Here is a 16,658-nt window from a genome sequence, read left to right as displayed (position 1 = left end):
GTCCTGAGCCTCATACCTTAAATCCACCTCCTAGTGTTTCTTCTTCATAATAGCTACTTAAATTATAAAGAGTAACTTACATAACTGCAAACCCACCATCTAATTTAAATGTAAAAACCAGTATGACTGAGAATCCCTATATACCCCTACTTAGTCTCATCCTTCACTCCTTTTCCAGATCACTAATATTATGAAGTTGGTGTTTATCCTTCCTGTGCAAATGCTTTTCAACCTATTTGTCATCTCCCAGTTTCCTAGGCCTGGAGGCACCAATCTCTCTCTCTCTCTTTTTTTTTTTTTTTTTGATAGAGTCTAGCTCTGACACCTAGGATGGAGTGCAGTGGTACGATCTCGGCTCATCGCAACCTCCACCTCCGCCTCCCAGCTTCAAATGATTCTCCTGCCTCAGCCTCCTGATTAGCTGGGATCACGGGCATGCACCACCATGCCTGGCTAATTTTTGTATTTTTGCTTTTCTTTTGGTATACGAGAGGTTTCACTATGTTGGCCAGGCTGGTCTCAAACTCCTGACCTCCAGTGATCCCCCTGTCTTGACGTCCCAAAGTGTTGGGATTAACTAACTGTAAATCTCTTCTTCTAACCATCCAACCTCTTCCCAAAGCTGCTGACAAATGGTTAAGAAGAGACTTTAGGGATTCACTGCATTTTATTCTTCCCACTCCCATCATCTGATAGGGGATGGATGTTCAGGGAAGCAGCCACAAGTGAGGTGAAGAAAGAGACACTAGGGGTTACAGAAGCCTAGTACAGAGTTATCAGGCCTATGTAGTAGAGAGTTGGTTTTGCCTTCAACCTAAAAGCAAAGTTGTGAGAGAGGAGCAGAATTCCAAAGTCCCTTATTCAGGGGAGGGTCAATGGGGAAAAGGCTTGATATATACACAAATGGAGTGGACTTAGGAGTGCCTGAGTTTCTCCTGATCTAAGAGAGCATGTTTTAAAGCCATGGTGAGCTGCTGGGGGTGGGGCAAGAGTGTAAGGGCCTTGAATACCCAGGTTTTGGTGGAAGGGTTCAGACCTTGGCTTGGGATTGCTGAGATGAATTGGCATTGGAAACAGGGCATGGGACTTTGTCTGTGTCTTGAAAACGTCCCTGGCATTCCCTGGGTCCTTAGGGGCCTAAACAGAAATCCTTTGCCCTCACCTAACCAGGCCTGTACCCCTTCCTCCACTGGGCTGTACCCACTCAAGCATACTGCCAGATGGACCAGAGCATAACCAGGGTGATGCCGTAGGCCAGCACCGCCAGCAGGTAAATGTGGAACAGCAGCTTGTCCAGCACGGAGCCCACGCGCAGCCAGTCTCGGGCCACCTCTCGGATCTCATCCCGCTTCTCCAGGAAGTGCCGGATGGAGGACAACTCCTGCAGCAGCCCACACACCGCCAGCGAGGCCTCCCGAGGTGGTGGGGGAGGGCTACATCTGCCCCTCGGGTTCTTCTCCAAGTCCTGGGGTCCTCCCATGTGGTTGCAGTGGTTTCTCATGGCTGGAAGAAGAGCAGAGCATTGGCAGGAGAGGGAGACCTCGGGCGGTGACCTGAACATGGTCCCTTATGCTTCTATAGCCTGCACGTTTTTGCTGGGAATAACATTTTTTTCCCTCACTCTGTTGCCCAGGCTGGGGGGTAGTGGTGCCATCTAGGCTCCCTGCAACCTCCGCTTCCCGAGTTCAAGCAATTCTGCCTCAACCTCCCGAGTAACTGGGATTACAGGCACATACCACTACACCTGGCTAATTTTTTTTTTTTTTTTTTTTCAGTAGAAATGGGATTTCACCATGTTGGCTAGGCTGGTCTTGAACTCTTGACCTCAAGTGATCCACCCCCTTTGGCCTCCCACGGTGCTGGGATTACAGGTGTGAGCCACCGTGGCTGGCCAGGAACAACTTCAGACATAAAAAGTATAAAGAGTAACTTACATAACTGCAAACCCACCATCCAATTTAAATGGAAAAACCAGTATGACTGAGGATCCTAGTATCTCTGGGTACCTGAGTACCCAGACTCAGACTCACGGCTGAGTACCTCTCCTTATGCACATCCTCCTCCCTCTTCCAGATCATTAATATCACGAAGTATCCTTCCTATACATTGCTTTTCAACCTATGGGCTTTCCTCAGCAATTGGATATCCATTATTTCATTTGAGCCTCACAATAGTCTCACAAGAGAGGCAGAGGAGGCATGATTACTATTCCTTTTTTTTTTTTCCGGAGACCAAGTCTCACTCTCTTGCCCAGGCTAGAGTGCAGTGATGCAATCTCGGCTCACTGCAACCTCCGCCTCCCCAGTTCAAGCGATTCTTCTGCCTCAGCCTCCTGAGTAGCTGGGATTACAGGCGTGCACCACCACACCCAGCTAATTTTTGTAATTTTAGTAGAGACGGGGTTTCCCCCATGTTGGTCAGGCTGGTCTTGAACTCCTGACCTCATGATCCACTCCCCTCAGCCTCCCAAAGTGCTGGGATTACAGGTGTGAGCCACTGTGCCTGGCCAACTATTCCCACCGTATAAAAAATGGTGAAGCTGAGAGAGGTTAGGTAACTAGCGTGTGATCACATACTTGGAGGATCATTTAATGGCGAGACCACCAAGGCTCAGGTGTCTGGACTCCCAATCTACTGCTATTTCTGCTCCATTTTGTTGCCTCAGAGGGGCAGGAGGATGGAGGGTGCTGCTCTCATGTCCCTGACTGCAGGTCCTGGACCAGGAAATGCACCTACAGAAGTGGGTTCCTTCACCAAGGTAAATTAGTCACTAGGCTGGCAGACTCGTTCACTAGCTCTTGATGAGATGGCCTTAGATGAGCCAAAAATCTCATGTAAAAGGCCTGGCCCTAGCCAGGAGGAAGGACAAAGAGGAGTGGAGTGGAGAGGAGTGGTTAGAAAGAAAAGCTTAGAGTTAGATGGGCCTGGGTTCTACCAATTCCTGACTCTGTGATTTAGGACAAGCAAGTTCTCTATAGCTCTGCTTCCCTTATTTGAAAAATGAGAATGAGAATCCTCTTGGATTGTCATGAGTATTACATGTGATCATGTAGACAAAGTGCTTTGCACATGCCTGGCACAAAATGTTCAGTGAATAAACCAACCAACTAACCACCACCAACAAATGGTAGCTCTAAAAATTCCTCAGTGTGTACGAACTCCACATTTAATGTCTCTCTGCCTCATAGGTGTTTGAAATTCTAAAGAAGCTGATATTTGGGCTGTGTATTTGTTGTTTTTAGTTTTTATTTTGGAGACAGAGTCTTACTCTGTCTCCAAGTGGGATGCAGTAATGCAAACACAGCTCCCTGCAGCATAAACCTCCTGGGCTCAAGTGATCCACTTCAGCCTCCTGAAGTAGCTAGGACCACAGGAGTGTACACCACCATGCCCAGCCAGCTTAAAAAAAAAAAAAAAAAAAAATCAGTAGAGATGAGGTCTCACTATGTTGGCCAGGCTGGTCTTGAACGCTCGGGCTCAAGTGATCCTCCCACCTCAGCCTCCCAAAGTGCTGGTATTGTAGGCATGAGCCCCCATGCCCTGTTTTGGGCTGTTTAGAATAAGAGTTTTAGAAATCCCAGTGGCAGTATTTAACTGTCTGAGGCAGGGAGACCAATAATTGCCTAAGGAGCATCCATTTGACTTCCCCCATGGGTCCTTCCTAGAGAGAGGCCATTCTCAGCCCAGAGGTCTCAGCTCCTGACATGCTGAGCCTCTGGGATTCCTACCCTCTCTGTCAATACCCAAGGTGATGAGAGGTTGTGTAAGTGAAGAAAGGGTCTGGACTGACACCTTTGGCTGAAGTCTGCCCCTCCCAATAAGGCAGGGCATGGGATGCCATGTGCAGTACAGCACCTCCTTGGCAGGCCACACCCTCCAGAGACTTTCCACAACATCCAAGCCAGAAGCGGCCCCTCTGTGTGGACTCTTCCTTTCTGTTTCTCACCTGAGCAGTCATCAGTCTTGGTGGCTTGGGAGGTAGCTGGAGGCCTCTGGGAAGTCGACTGCTCCCGCAGGCAAAGTAGCCAGGCGATTCTCTCTAGAACCAGGTGACGCAGCCAGGCAGGCACGGGCTGCTGCAGGTCTTGCTTGTGCACCAGCCGCACAATGAAGATGGTCTCAGCCAAACTTATCACCAGCAGAGCCATGCACACCACAAAGTAGACACCTGTGCAGTCCAGGGCAGAGGAGAGAGACACATACAGGAGGTGGGAGGGGGTGGGTTTCTCACCAGACTGAGCTCTGCTGCCAGGAGAGACCTTACCAATGAGAGGAGTGCCGATGGCAGTGGCCGGCAGCGTGTCAGAAACGATGATCAGGAAGACGGAGTAGCCCAGGAGGAGTGTGATCTTGAAGGAGACCCTCTCACCACTGTTGGGGGGCAGGTAGAAGCCCACGATGTCCATGACCATGAGGAAGATGCTGGGCAGCAACAGGCTGACCACATAGAAGAGGGGCCGCCGGCGGATGACCACCTGGGATCGGGAGAGGAGCTTGTGGGAAGCCTGGGGCACACAGGCTCTGCTCCCAGGAACCACCCCATAAGTTCAGACTCCTTGTTTTATGGGGCTTCCAGCCTGGATTACTCAGAGAAGAAAACAGACAGACCCCCATACCCTGTCTCTCAATCCAGGCTTATGGCTGTTTAGAATGAGTAAGGGACATTCACAGAGTTTCCCCATCTACTTCACTGAAGTTCCAGATGTGTGCAACCTGGAGTTGGACAAAGGCACAGAAGTTCTTCCCAGCATGCCTCCTTAAGTCTACCTGGGTGTGAGGCTTTATTCACCATTTTACCCACATTCACTCCCACTCACATAGAACTTCATTTCTGCATAGCAGTGACTGCTTTCCATGAACTCCTGAAAGTCGGGCAGCACCCCCAGCAACTCCCATTCTCCCTGGTTCATGAAGACACTCTTGTCGAATTTCACCTTTTCTGGCAAGCGCCACAAAGAGATGTTGATGTCCTGGACTGAGAGAGAATAAAGCAAGCCAGCTTTGGAATCTAGTGCCCAGAGCCTGCTGGACCCTGTGATGATGGGACACAGGTGGGCAGCAACCAAGGGGAGCTGATATCCGATGGCCCAACCTCAGCCTCAGCACATCACCTTCAGCCTCGCTGTCCTCAGCTATAAAATAAGGTACTCGTCATACCTCTCTCACAGGGCCACACTGAGGGCAGATGAAGTCTTAAATGAAAACACACGGTGCAAAGAACCATACAAACCATTCATTAGAAAATGCTTCCTCTCGTTCACACACACACACGCAAACACACATGCACACCCCTTCCAAACAGCTTTCTAGGTTTCCCTGTTAGAATTACCCATTACAAAAATGAACAGAAGTCAACATTCTTCACCTTTGCCTTGATGGAACTGCCTGTCTTTAAAAGTGAATTAAGACAATAAGCAAAATCCTCACTTATAGATTGCAACTCCACTTCTCAACATCTGCAGCAGAGACATATGCACTGGGAAAGACAGGAGTATATGTTGCAGAAAAACATCGGAAAATACTGAAATATCCATCAATCATAAAAATGCTTAATAAGCTAGGATGCAACCAAAATCATTAGATGTTTGCATTGGTGGTAGTGGTGAGCACAGCTGCCTTCCAAAATCCTGAGCTATTTTATAGCAGCTAAAATTTTTGAGGATGACCTAAATATGCATGAACTTCGAAAAATGTCCAAGACCTATTGTTGAGTAAAAAGAATCAAGTAGTAGTATATAATAATATATATAGAGATATATTTATCTAAAATACAAACTCATAAAGCAATTTCTATGTACTTTCCATAGATGTGTATGTGTGTATGTAAATGTGTAGAGAAGGATTTGGAAAAATATGCTGTTCTAGATGAAGTTTCTACTGATAAAAGTGGTTAACTCTTGTTGGTGAAGTGTGGGATTGAGGGTAGCAGTCAAAGGAGATGTTAGTCTTATCCGTAGTTCTGGTTTTGGTCAAGGCAGTCATGCATCACTGTCATAACTTAAGTTTAAGGTAATGAATACATCAAAACAGAAGTGGGGAATGCCTTTTTTCTTTTCTTCTTTTTTTTGAGACAGAGTCTTACTCTGTCACCTGGGCTGGAGTGCAGTGGCGCAACCTCCGCTCACTGCAACCTCCGCCCTCTGAGTTCAAGTGATTCTCCTGCCTCAGCCTCCCAAGTAGCTGGGATTACAGGCGCCTGCCACTGTGCCTGGCTAATTTTTTGTATTTTTTGTAGAGACGGGGTTTCACCATCTTGGCCAGGATGGTCTCGATCTCCTGACCTCGTGATTCACCCACCTCGGCCTCCCAAAGTGCTGGCATTACAGGCGTGAGCCACTGTGCCCGGCCTGGGGGATGCCTTCTTGCAGCAGAGTGGTGTACACTTCACCAGCCCTCTAGCAAGCCCTTAGCTAACATTCATCTGCTTGGTAACATTTGCTGAGAATCTTCCTCTGTGCCAGGCCCTGTGCTGGGGATCTAAAGGTGGGCAAGAAATCATGTCCCTGCCCTTTCCAAGTTTTTTTACTTTTTATTTTTATAGGGTCTCATTATGTTGCTCAGAGTGGCCTCAAACTCCTGGGCTGAAGCAATCCTCCTGCCTTGGTCTCCCAAAGTGCTGAGACTACATTTGTGAGCCACTGCATCTACCCCTTTCTAAGTTTATATCTAGGTGAGAAGTACACATTGAACAAGTACTTACATGGGTGACAGAGGTGGGGAGAAGACCAGGATGCCATAAACTGGGCAACAGGGATGGACTAGTCTAGGGGATGAGAGGGGAAACTGAGAAGCTGAAACTTATGCTGCCATCAGAAGGGTGAGTAGAGGGGTTGGCCAGGCTAGGTGTGGTTGGGGGGAGCAGGTGTGGGCAGGATGGGAGAGGGAGGAAAGGACCAGGTAGCATCGGAGAGGAAACAACATGTGATAAAGGGAAAGAATATGAGAGCTGGGGCTAAAAAGGAAGGCAATTGGGAGGGAGCAGAGTTCAGGGGAGCAGATGAACCTGGAGCAGCGGGCTGTGGCAGAATCAGCTCAAGAGGGTGCAATGTGTTCCAAGGTACCTGGGCTCCCATTGAGGGGTTTTGAGTGACATGGTCAGATGGCATTTTACTAAAATCTCACTGGCTTCTGTGAGAATCACGAATTAAGGGGGACATGAATGCATGGGGAACCAGGTAGGAGGCTAAAGCAGAAACCTAGGCAGCAGACGAGGGTGGCTTGCATGGGAATGAAGGGAAATAAATGGATCTGAGAGATGCTTAGTGCCAGATTCTGTTGGAGATATTGGAAAAAATTGTCCCTTACTGAGCATCTTGCAGTCAGTTCACACTCTCATTGAATACTGCTATATTAATGTAAAATACAAACTCATAAAACAATTTCCATGTACTTTCCATAGATGTGTATGTGTGTGTATATATGCACACATGTTTGTGTGAATGTAAATGTGTAGAGAAGGATCTGGAAAAATATACTGGGCTATATGAAATTTCTACTGATAAAAGGGGTCAACTCTTACTGTTGGAGCAGTAAGAGCAGCAGATTCACCTCATGTAGAGGATGAGGAAGCAGAGGCCCAGAGGGTTAATAAGTGGTGAGTAGGCTGGATACGTGAGAAGGCACCCTGGGGAGCACTCCTTGCTCAGGTGTCCCTGGGGTCTCCCAACCTCCACCCCTGCCCCGGCGAAGCCCACATACTCACTGGTGTGCAGCCAGCTGGTGAAGGTCAGCGAGCAGTTCTGGACATCGAAGGGAAAGTTGTAGATGTCGAGGCTACAGGCAGTCACCACCTGGAGGGGCTTGTAGTTCTGAACTTCGCCTTGATGCCGAATATACACGTATGGGATATTTGGAGACTTCCCCACATCCACACTGGCCAGGGAAAAGGGGTCAGTTTGGGAGCTCAAGAGGCAGGGCAAGCCCTGGGGGCCTGAAGATCTTGGAACAACTGGGTAGGGAATGAAATTCGGGGAGGGTATAGGCAGCCGGACAACCTGGATGTTTTGTCTGGCCTCGGTTTTTCCAACCTTCCTATCTTAGGCTTCCTGACCTGCTGTTGTCAAGGCTACTTATCAAGCAGTAATGGGCATTTCTCTTTTATTCCCCTGGCTCCTGGCCACACAAGGCAGGGAGGAAAACCCATGGGCCCAAAAGCCATGGACAGTAGGGAGCGTGCCCAGCGGCCCCAACCCGTCACTGCCCCGGGCTGGGCAAAGCTTGGCTCCCGGGGAGCTTGGTGAAAGCAGGATCTTGTGTTCCATCCTGACTCTGGCTTCTCTTTGCTTTCACCACTAGAAGTCCTTTGAAATGAAAATAATAATCTCTGGGTGAAAAGGAGCTAAAGAAATGGATATGAATTCGGGAAAGCCAGAAAAGCCCCACAAGACTCATTCCACTCTCTTAGCTGATCTCAAAGTGGTAGGCCCTCTTGAGTGACCACTGTGGCATGGAGTGGGCTGAGCCCAGGGTGCTAAGCCCTCAGCCTTCTCTGAGTTCAGGCTGAGGGATGAGAAGTCAAGACTAAGGCCACTTCATTGTTGAAACTGGAGCTCCAGCAGAAACTAGGATTTCCCAGAACCCTCCAGCCTGAGCTATGCAGGGGATGGGGTGTGGTCAAGGTCAACTGTCTCCCTTGAAAAAATGTCAGTGGCACCCCCTGGAGTTGGATAATGCTGTGGGTCACCTTCCCTTTTCCCTCTGTCTCCCCATTTGTCTTCCCTGCCCTTGAATTCTGAAACCCAGTTAGTGGGCCCTGAATGAACCTGCAGGATGGGGAGAAGGAATGTTGGCTGGGGCCAAATGGGACCGTGTTTGGCTGCCAGAAATAAAGCCTGGTGGGACCCACTTCATATTGGAGAAGCAATCTGTGGCCTGTCAGATACATGTGTGACCTGGGAGGTCTAAGCGTGTCCCCCAGGTCCAAATCTTCTTTGGGGGCCAGAAGCAGCAGCCACTATCAGTGCTCCATTTATTTTTTTTAAGATAGTCTCACTCTGTCACCCAGGCTGGAGTGCAATGGTGTGATCTCGGCTCACCACAACCTCCACCTCCCAGGTTCAAGCGATTCTCTTGCCTCAGTCTCCCTAGTAGCTGGGATTACAGGTGCTCACCACCACGCTCAGTTAATTTTTGTATTTTTAGTAGAGATGGGGTTTCCCCATGTTGGCCAGGCTAGTCTTGAACTCCTGACCTCAGGTGATCTGCCCATCACAGCCTCCCAAAGTGCTGGGATTACAGGCGTGAGCCACTGAGCCCAGCCAAGTGCTCCATTTTTTTTTTTTTTTTAAGAGACATTTACTGTCTCCTTTAGAAGTGCAGCTGTCCCGTTAGGTGATTATAACTCAGTGTGAATTCATTCACTGGCTTCTTTCCGCGTGGCAGGGGCCTTTGGACTACGAAGTATGGAATTTCAACAATAAGCACAGAAAAGAAGGAGTTTTCAAAAAGAAAAGAACAGAAAAAGGTGGGGGAAGAAGACAAAGGGAATTTTGCTCACATCAGCTTTATCTATAGTTTGCGATTCCTGATGGGACATCTCAAATGCAACAATGACAATCTTCTCTCTCTGTCCCCGGGCTTCTCCAGCCCCTAAGCCTCCCAGCCACCTCACAACTGATAACGGTACTCACAACTCATTGATGAGAATGTCTGGGACCCAGATGCTGTCCGTGGGGATGGACAACTTTGTGATGTTGTCAAAGTCCTCAGGGTTCCACTGGAGAAATTCATCAGTCCAGTACTAGGGGAGGAGCAGAGATGGTCATGGGCAGCCCCCTCCATCTCCAGTGAGGGTCGCCTGCAACTCAGGCAGACTTCACCCTCAGTGCCCAGGCAACAGGTGGGCATCTTCTTGGGAGAAGCAGGTGTCAGTGGCATCCAAATCCCTCAGCAGTAACTGAGAGTCCCCCCACCTCTTCATTCGCACTCTGCCTCCACACACAACTCAGCTAGATGCAGCCTTGCCCCAGGAAGGAAGTCAGTCATTTCGAATGCTGTGAGTTCCCCCTCTGCCAGCTGAGAATCTTAGACAAATGACTTCTTGGATCTTTGTCTCAGCATATTTATATGGAGATAATAACATCAACTTCACAGGGTGGAGATGGCTGCTGTTAAGTTTTGATTAGTGTAGTCTCCATTTTCATGCCAGGATGGCCAGTCTAAAATGTAAATTTGATCATGTCACTCTCTTGCTTAAAATCCTTCAGGGGTGCCCCATTGCCTTTAGGGTAAAGTTAAACTTCACAGCCAACACAGGCTGATATAATCTGACCTCCGCTATCTCTCTAGCCTCATGTTTTGGCCATGCCTCTCTGTGACTTCTACACTGCAGCCATATGTAATGAAACACTGCCGGAACCTCTCTGCATACCCTGCTCCCTCTCCCCTATCTTCTTTACCAAGGTTCATTTTCCTCATCCTTCTGGACCTAGCCAAGGCATCTGTCCGCTGTCTTCTCCAGGACATTGTCCATGACCCCCATACCCTACGCTGGTTGACATGTGTCTCCTCTGTGCTCCCATGGTTAGCACCTTGTCCTTGCTATGTTGGAGTGGTTGTCTTGTTGAATTTCAGTTGTCAGTACCTGTATCTCGTCTTTGAGCTCATGGTGGGCAGGGCCTTGATCTAGTTTGTGTCTCTAATTCCAGTCTCTTAGCATAGTCGCTGGTATATGTAGACTGCTATTCCCTCACTGCTGATGCAAGCAACTGGGGCAGACAAGGGGCCCTAGAGCTCCAGAGGTGGGAGCTTGGCTGGATGTCCTGGCAAAGGAGCTCCAGTCTGCCTGTGCTTATTCGGGTCCATTCCCTTTGTGCGCTGCAGTAAGGGATCCCTCTGTGAGGCAGGGACGGAGCAGTATCCCAGGCATCAGCATTCTAGCTTCTTCCTCCACCCCATGCCCTGTCCCATGCCTGGTGGTGGTGATGGATGTGCCGTAAGCCGTGGGGAGGGATAACAGAGACCCACTTATGCCAGGTGTGTCCCCAGAGCCCCTTGGGCGTGACCTCTGTCAGCTGTCCTCATGCTCCTGCCTCCGTGTGTTCAGCCACTTTAGTTTCCCCTCTGCTCTGACTTCTCCCCAACAGCCCCAGGGGCTTCCAGAGCAGGACTCTTGGATAGTGACCTCCACTCTTTTCCTACCCCACCCCAGCTCGAAGCCAGAATTCCTGCCAAGCCTCAGACACATCCACACACCATGGGCTGACCCAGGCCCATCAGAAGCTAAAAGAGTGGGGAAATGGCCGAGGATGTGAGGACTAAGTGGCTGGAACGAACCATCCTGTTTCAATCACCCAATTTGGTTTCTGTCCAATTTGGCTGGATAAAAGGAAGAATGGTCTAGCAAATAGTGCTGGCTGAGAGTGAAGTGGCTGCCTTGTGAGTTCCCTTCAACAGAGGCCGAACAAGCCATAGTTTGGGGTGCTTTGAAGAACTTCAGAAGCCAGAGGAGATTTGGAGGGTTTCTCCTCCACTATCTTTAAGCCTCCTTCCACTCTCAGACCTGAGATGAGGAGATTCCACACTCCTGGATCTCAGGCTGAGGGTGCCTCTGAGCCTCTTCCCTCACCTTCCGTCACCAAGGTTACTGAAACTCCTGACTCCTTCCCAGGAGGATGGGTCCCTATCCCAAGAAACGGGGGCAGGGAGGGGCGGGTCTGCTCACCTGCCGGTACCAGATGTAGGTGGTCAGCACCTGATTCTTCTCATCCTGTGAAAGGAAAGGGAGCTTGAACAAGTAACCCTGTGGACTGGAGGGCCACCCCGCACACGCCAGCCGCTAAAGGAGAGGCTTCCTTCTGCCCCTATTGCTTTGGGAAGTAAAAGTGAAGAGCAGGGGCTGGGGTGGGGAAAGTAGATAGACTGGAGCTCCCTGGCCAGACAGGAAAAGTTAGTCGTTCACTAGGGCACACCTGGAAAGAAGCAACAATGATTGATTGATTGATTGATTGATTGATTTTGAGACAGAGTCTTGCTTGTTCTGTTGCCCAGGCTGGAGTGCAGTGGCATAATCTCAGCTCATTGCAACCTCCACCTCCCAGGTTCCAGTGATTCTCATACCTCAGCTTCCCAAGCAGCTGGGACTACAGGTGCATGCCACCACACCTGACTAATTTTTGCATTTTTTAGTAGAGATGCAGTCGTTATGTTGGCCAGACTGGTCTTGAACTCCTGGCCTCAAGTGGTCTGCCCACCTCAACCTCCCAAAGTGCTGGGATTACAGGCATAAGCCACCATGCTCTGCCAACAATGATTTATGTTTCAACTTCAAATATACATATAATGCCAGGAGCAGTGTCTTACGTCTACAACCCCAGCAATTTGGGAGGTTTAGGCAGGCGGATGGCTTGAGGCCAGGTGTTCGAGACCTGGCTGGCCAACATCGCAAAACCCTGTTTCTACTAAAAATACAAAAATTAGTCAGGTGGGTTGACTGATTTTAGTAGAGTAATTTTAGTAGACTAAAATTAGTAGAGACTGTGAAGTTAGGTCCTGCCTACCTGACCCCAACACAGAGCCACTGCATCTCACAACTGCCTTCTTGTTTATCTCTGCACAATGTCTGCCTACCTCTTCTGAGCAGTGCACCCCACCCTACTGTGATAGTTGATGAAGGAATTGATGAATAATTGATCTGTTGGCTGATTCTTCAACAATCATTTAGTGACACCTGCCAGGTACCAGGGATGTTTGTAAGGCACTGAGGGCATAGAGATGCATGGGACAGTCTTAATCCTCATACAGCTGACATAGAGAGATGGCTAGCATTATGCGGTGTATGAAGAACCACATGTGGGAAGTGACTTCCTCACTGTGGGGGTGAGGGAGCAGCAGCCACAGGGTGAGCCCAGGTTTCTGGTTTGGGCAGCTGTGCAGATGGTGCTGCAATCCATCCTGAGCTGTGGTGCCAGAACGTAGGTCCTATGGGTTCTCAAAGGCCTACCAAGCTGCATAGGGGGTGACTTGTCTCACATGGCCTTCTCCCACCCCCAAAAGGTCTGCCTGTGTGCAGTTGGGGTTGAGCCTCACCACGTCGAGGATAGCATAGACAATGACGTCAATGGATACAGTGGTTGGCTTCCTCCAGTCCCTTACGGGGCGCACGCCCTTCCTGTAGTTGGTCAGAAGGTAATCCGACAGCCTCAGCAGAGCAGGTCTGGTGGTGTTTCGGCCCTGAAGGCCACCGCTCCTCCTGGCTGGGAAGGAAAACAGTTCGAAGTAGACACCAGCTCCCCCAAGTCTTCCCTTTGCCCTGGTTTGTAAGCTTTTAAAAGAGATGTATCCCCACCATCCCCACCTCACAAAATTCTAAAATATCCCCACAGACTGATATTCTCACCACTAGAGCATTTTGTCTGCAGAGATTGCTACCATAATTCAAATGGATTACCTTGTAGAAAGGACCTATGCATTCATTGACAGGAAGCAGAGATCTGGCTTAGAAGAGCAGGTGGCACGAGACAGCTGAGGTTCAAAGCAGGCTGAGGGCTAAAAAAGGTGGAGAGTAGGTGGCCCATGGGGCCTAAGCAAGGGCCTCTGGGGAGCAACAGGGAAGCTGGCTGTCAGGGTGTGATACTAAAAGCAAGAGGGTTGCAAGAAAGCATGACTCCAAGTGCACAATTTCTAAGCCCAAGGGTCTGCATCAGAGTTTTCCTCAGCCGAGGTGAAACCTCAGCATCTGCACACATCATCTACTTTTTGAGTCTGAAACTGGTAAAGAAAGAAGGAAGTGTGGGCATCTGGTGAAAACTGACATTCCCTCTACATCCTGCAAAGCCACCCCAAGAGGATCCTCGCACCCTGCCCCAGGCACACACAAGCTATGGGCAGAGGGCTGGCCCAGTCCACCTCCTAGGGTTGCTGTATGGGCAAACTTGATGGGCTTAGAAAGGTGGTTGGGGCGAGGTGTGGAGGGAGTGAGAAGAAATCAAATGACTTCCCGGGCAGGTGGCCTATGGGAACAAACCAGTAATGAGACAGCCCAGCTCCTGGGCCCTGGTCCTGTTCTATGAAGCTTTCATGTGCAGCTCAGTTTTCACACTGGAAGCAGTAGGAACACTTCCAGAAGGGTGGCCTGACATACAAAAGTGAAAATTCATGGGACGGTGAAGGGAGTACAACCTAGAGGGCAGCAAAGGGGAGCAGAGGGGAGATGGAGCTGGCAGGCTAGTCAGGGTCTTTCACTAACCAGGTGCCAGCAGGCCTGGCTTTTGCTAAACAAGAGTGCGTCTTCTCTCATCTTGTGTGCAACCTGGCAACAAATCAGTCCTGCGGATTCCCCACCCTTGCACCCACTTTTCCCTGATAAGCTGCTGGCTTCCTTCAGAAGGACAGAGAAGAGCAGAGAGAACACACACACACACACACACTATTTTTTTTTAAGTGTCTCCTGTGGAATAACATTAATGTACATATTCTTCATTTAACTTTAGAACAGTCCACCAGAGTGGCTATTTGCAGACAAGGATCCCCAAGCCCCAGAAAGGTGAACACCGTGCCCTGCAAGTGGAGGAACTGAGATTCGAATGCAGACCCATGTGCGTCTTCACTACACCAGCAACAGCCTGGGTCCTATTGACTGGGATCCTGACCAGCTTGGAGAGCCCTGAACTCATCCCAGCAGGCCCAGGGCAAAGGACCATTGCTGGGAGGGACAGAGTTTCTTTTCAGTCAAGGAAGCCCCCGACCACAGTCATCGCTTACAGCTTGCGTTTTCTTAACCTACGGAGCATCCCCAAACGACCGCTCCCGGGAGGAAGGACATCTTGCCCAGAGCCCTTTACGTCTGTCCAACCCCTGGATGGCCTCCTTCTAATTGTGCCCCAGTGTGCTCCACCCCAGCTCGGTAGGGAGAGAAGCCTCCCAGAGGGGAATGAACATGGTCTGCAGCAAAAGGAAGCAGGCCCCTTTGTGGCTAAAACACCCTACCTTCAAGGGAGTCAGGAAAGGACGGGCGTAGGGAATGTAGAGAGAAATTGGGTGTCACTGGAGTTTAGTCCTGGAAAGGAACCTGGGGAAACCTCAGACCCAGAGAATGAACCTATGCAACAAAACCAGTGAAGCTGAGGAAAGATGACTAGACTAGTTCTGGTCCCCACTCTGCTGCTAACAAACTGTGTGACCTTGAATGAATTACCCGCCCCCTACTCCTGGGCCACAGCGTTCCCATTTATAACAGGCAGGGGTGGACCAAATGAGTTCTAAGGTCCCTTGCAGCTTTCATTCAAAGAGTTTAGGGAAGGGGCAAAGAGGAGAGGAGCGCCCTCCTGGTGCCTGTCTTTTTATTGCTGATACGCCAGGCTACTTCTTTGCTCCCCTCTTTGCAAACTCTGCTCTTGCCCTGCCCCGGAACGCAACATTCCCCACTCTCTCTAGCTTGACCACCATGCTTCAAATGCTGTCATGCTCACAGGTGGTAAGACAGCTGACCTTCCTGCAGCCACCCCGTTCCCCACCCTCGTCTCCACAGCCCTCCAAGGATGGAAGCATCCCCCGCCGCACCTCAGCAGATGGTCAGCCGAGTCCTGCTGCTTCCCAAAGTCCACTTACCTTCTCCCTGTGCCAGGAGCATGGGGAGGAGCAAGGCAAGCAGCGCCTGCTGGACCCACAGCAGCATAGCGAGCTTCTCACGCGTAGGAGTGCCTCCGAGTGCTCAGGGCGAGGCCCACCAAGGGCCAGCTTGCCTGCCCCCTGCCAACCTCATGTCCCAGCCAGCCTGGCTCTCGTGGCCACTGCTCACACCTTCTGAGGCTGCAGCCTCGCACTCCCCGGGCCACCAAGGTTGGAGAGCCGCCAGGTTTTCCTGCAATCAGTCCTTCAGCTGGATCCTGTTTCAGGCGGGAGGAAAGGGGAGGGGACGGCTGAGAGGGGGCCCGCCCTAGCTGATGTCATGCTGTGGGAGCTCAGTCCACCCATTCAGCCAAGGGGCTTGGTCATGTTTCCCCAAGGAGTAACTTAGGTGGGGACAGGGGCTGCAGAAGCCCCTGAGACAAGGGTGCAGCCTGACCCCCGGGAGGTGAACCAGGCTGCTGCTTTCATTGATGTCCCTTGGCAAGCATGTTTCTGTGGCACTGGACTGGGGCAGGATAGGGTGAGTCAGGCAGGAGCAGGTGGGCCATTCTTTTACTCCCCAGAGTAACATAACCAAGCAGGTGATTGGGCACCTCTGCAGTTACAGGAAGGGTAACTGGGGTCACCACAGGTCTGCCCTTTTGCCCTCATCTAATTAATCATACTTAAATAGTAAAATATATATTAACAAATAATAAATATACAATAAAAATAAACTTATACTATACATATTTATTTTATGCATTCTTACTGTACATTATAAATACATGTAGTAAAAATAATAATAATACGTGCACTTCATAGAAAAATATAAAGAAAAATTAAAATCATCTGTAAACTTACGACCCAGAGACAACCACTCTTAACATTTTGGTGTATATTCTTCCATAATTTCCTTCTGCAATGTGTATACAACGGAGTAAATATCACACACATATAATTTTGTATCCTCCTCTTTTTTTGCTTGATATCATTTCATAAGCATTTCTTTTCTTTCCTTTCCTCTTTTTTTTTTTTTTTTTTTTTTTAAGACAGAGTCTCGCTCTGTCACCCAGGCTAGAGTGCAGTGGCGTGATCACTGCTCACTGCAA

The 16,658-nt window shown here is 49.6% G+C and overlaps 1 protein-coding gene across 3 annotated transcripts; it reads right to left on the bottom strand.

Moving 5' to 3' along the window:
• Positions 1–648: 648 nt before the first annotated feature.
• Positions 649–15,864, bottom strand: HTR3A (5-hydroxytryptamine receptor 3A). Of its 3 annotated transcripts, none has more exons than XM_023208055.1 (9): positions 15,547–15,864; positions 13,027–13,193; positions 11,663–11,707; positions 9,630–9,739; positions 7,703–7,872; positions 4,818–4,975; positions 4,265–4,475; positions 3,947–4,168; positions 649–1,503 (listed from the first exon to the last, which is right to left on the bottom strand). In XM_023208055.1, the coding sequence occupies exons 1-9, from the start codon at positions 15,611–15,613 to the stop codon at positions 1,205–1,207; spliced, it is 1,449 nt and encodes a 482-aa protein (XP_023063823.1). In that variant the 5' UTR covers positions 15,614–15,864; the 3' UTR covers positions 649–1,204. The 3 variants fall into 3 exon arrangements, with proteins under 3 accessions (XP_023063823.1, XP_023063824.1, XP_023063822.1); XM_023208056.1 differs by lacking the exon at positions 15,547–15,864 and adding an exon at positions 13,388–13,463; XM_023208054.2 differs by having other exon boundaries at positions 3,947–4,475; positions 15,547–15,831.
• Between the last annotated feature and the right edge of the window lie 794 nt (positions 15,865–16,658).

The sequence above is a fragment of the Piliocolobus tephrosceles genome, chromosome 13, assembly GCF_002776525.5.
Source record: "Piliocolobus tephrosceles isolate RC106 chromosome 13, ASM277652v3, whole genome shotgun sequence".
In the NCBI taxonomy this organism is placed as follows: Eukaryota; Metazoa; Chordata; class Mammalia; order Primates; family Cercopithecidae; genus Piliocolobus; species Piliocolobus tephrosceles.
Note: the sequence above shows the minus strand (reverse complement) of the source record. Positions and strands in the feature narration are given on the sequence as shown.

Excerpts from the sequence above, each read along its gene's own strand:
- HTR3A (XM_023208054.2), bottom strand. The coding sequence starts at position 15,613 with ATGCTGCTGTGGGTCCAGCAGGCGCTGCTTGCCTTGCTCCTCCCCATG. Across the intron at positions 4,976-7,702 it reads CACCAGCTGGCTGCACACCA|TCCAGGACATCAACATCTCT; the intron begins GTGAGTATGTGG and ends ATTCTCTCTCAG. Across the intron at positions 4,476-4,817 it reads ATGCAGAAATGAAGTTCTAT|GTGGTCATCCGCCGGCGGCC; the intron begins GTGAGTGGGAGT and ends TCCCGATCCCAG.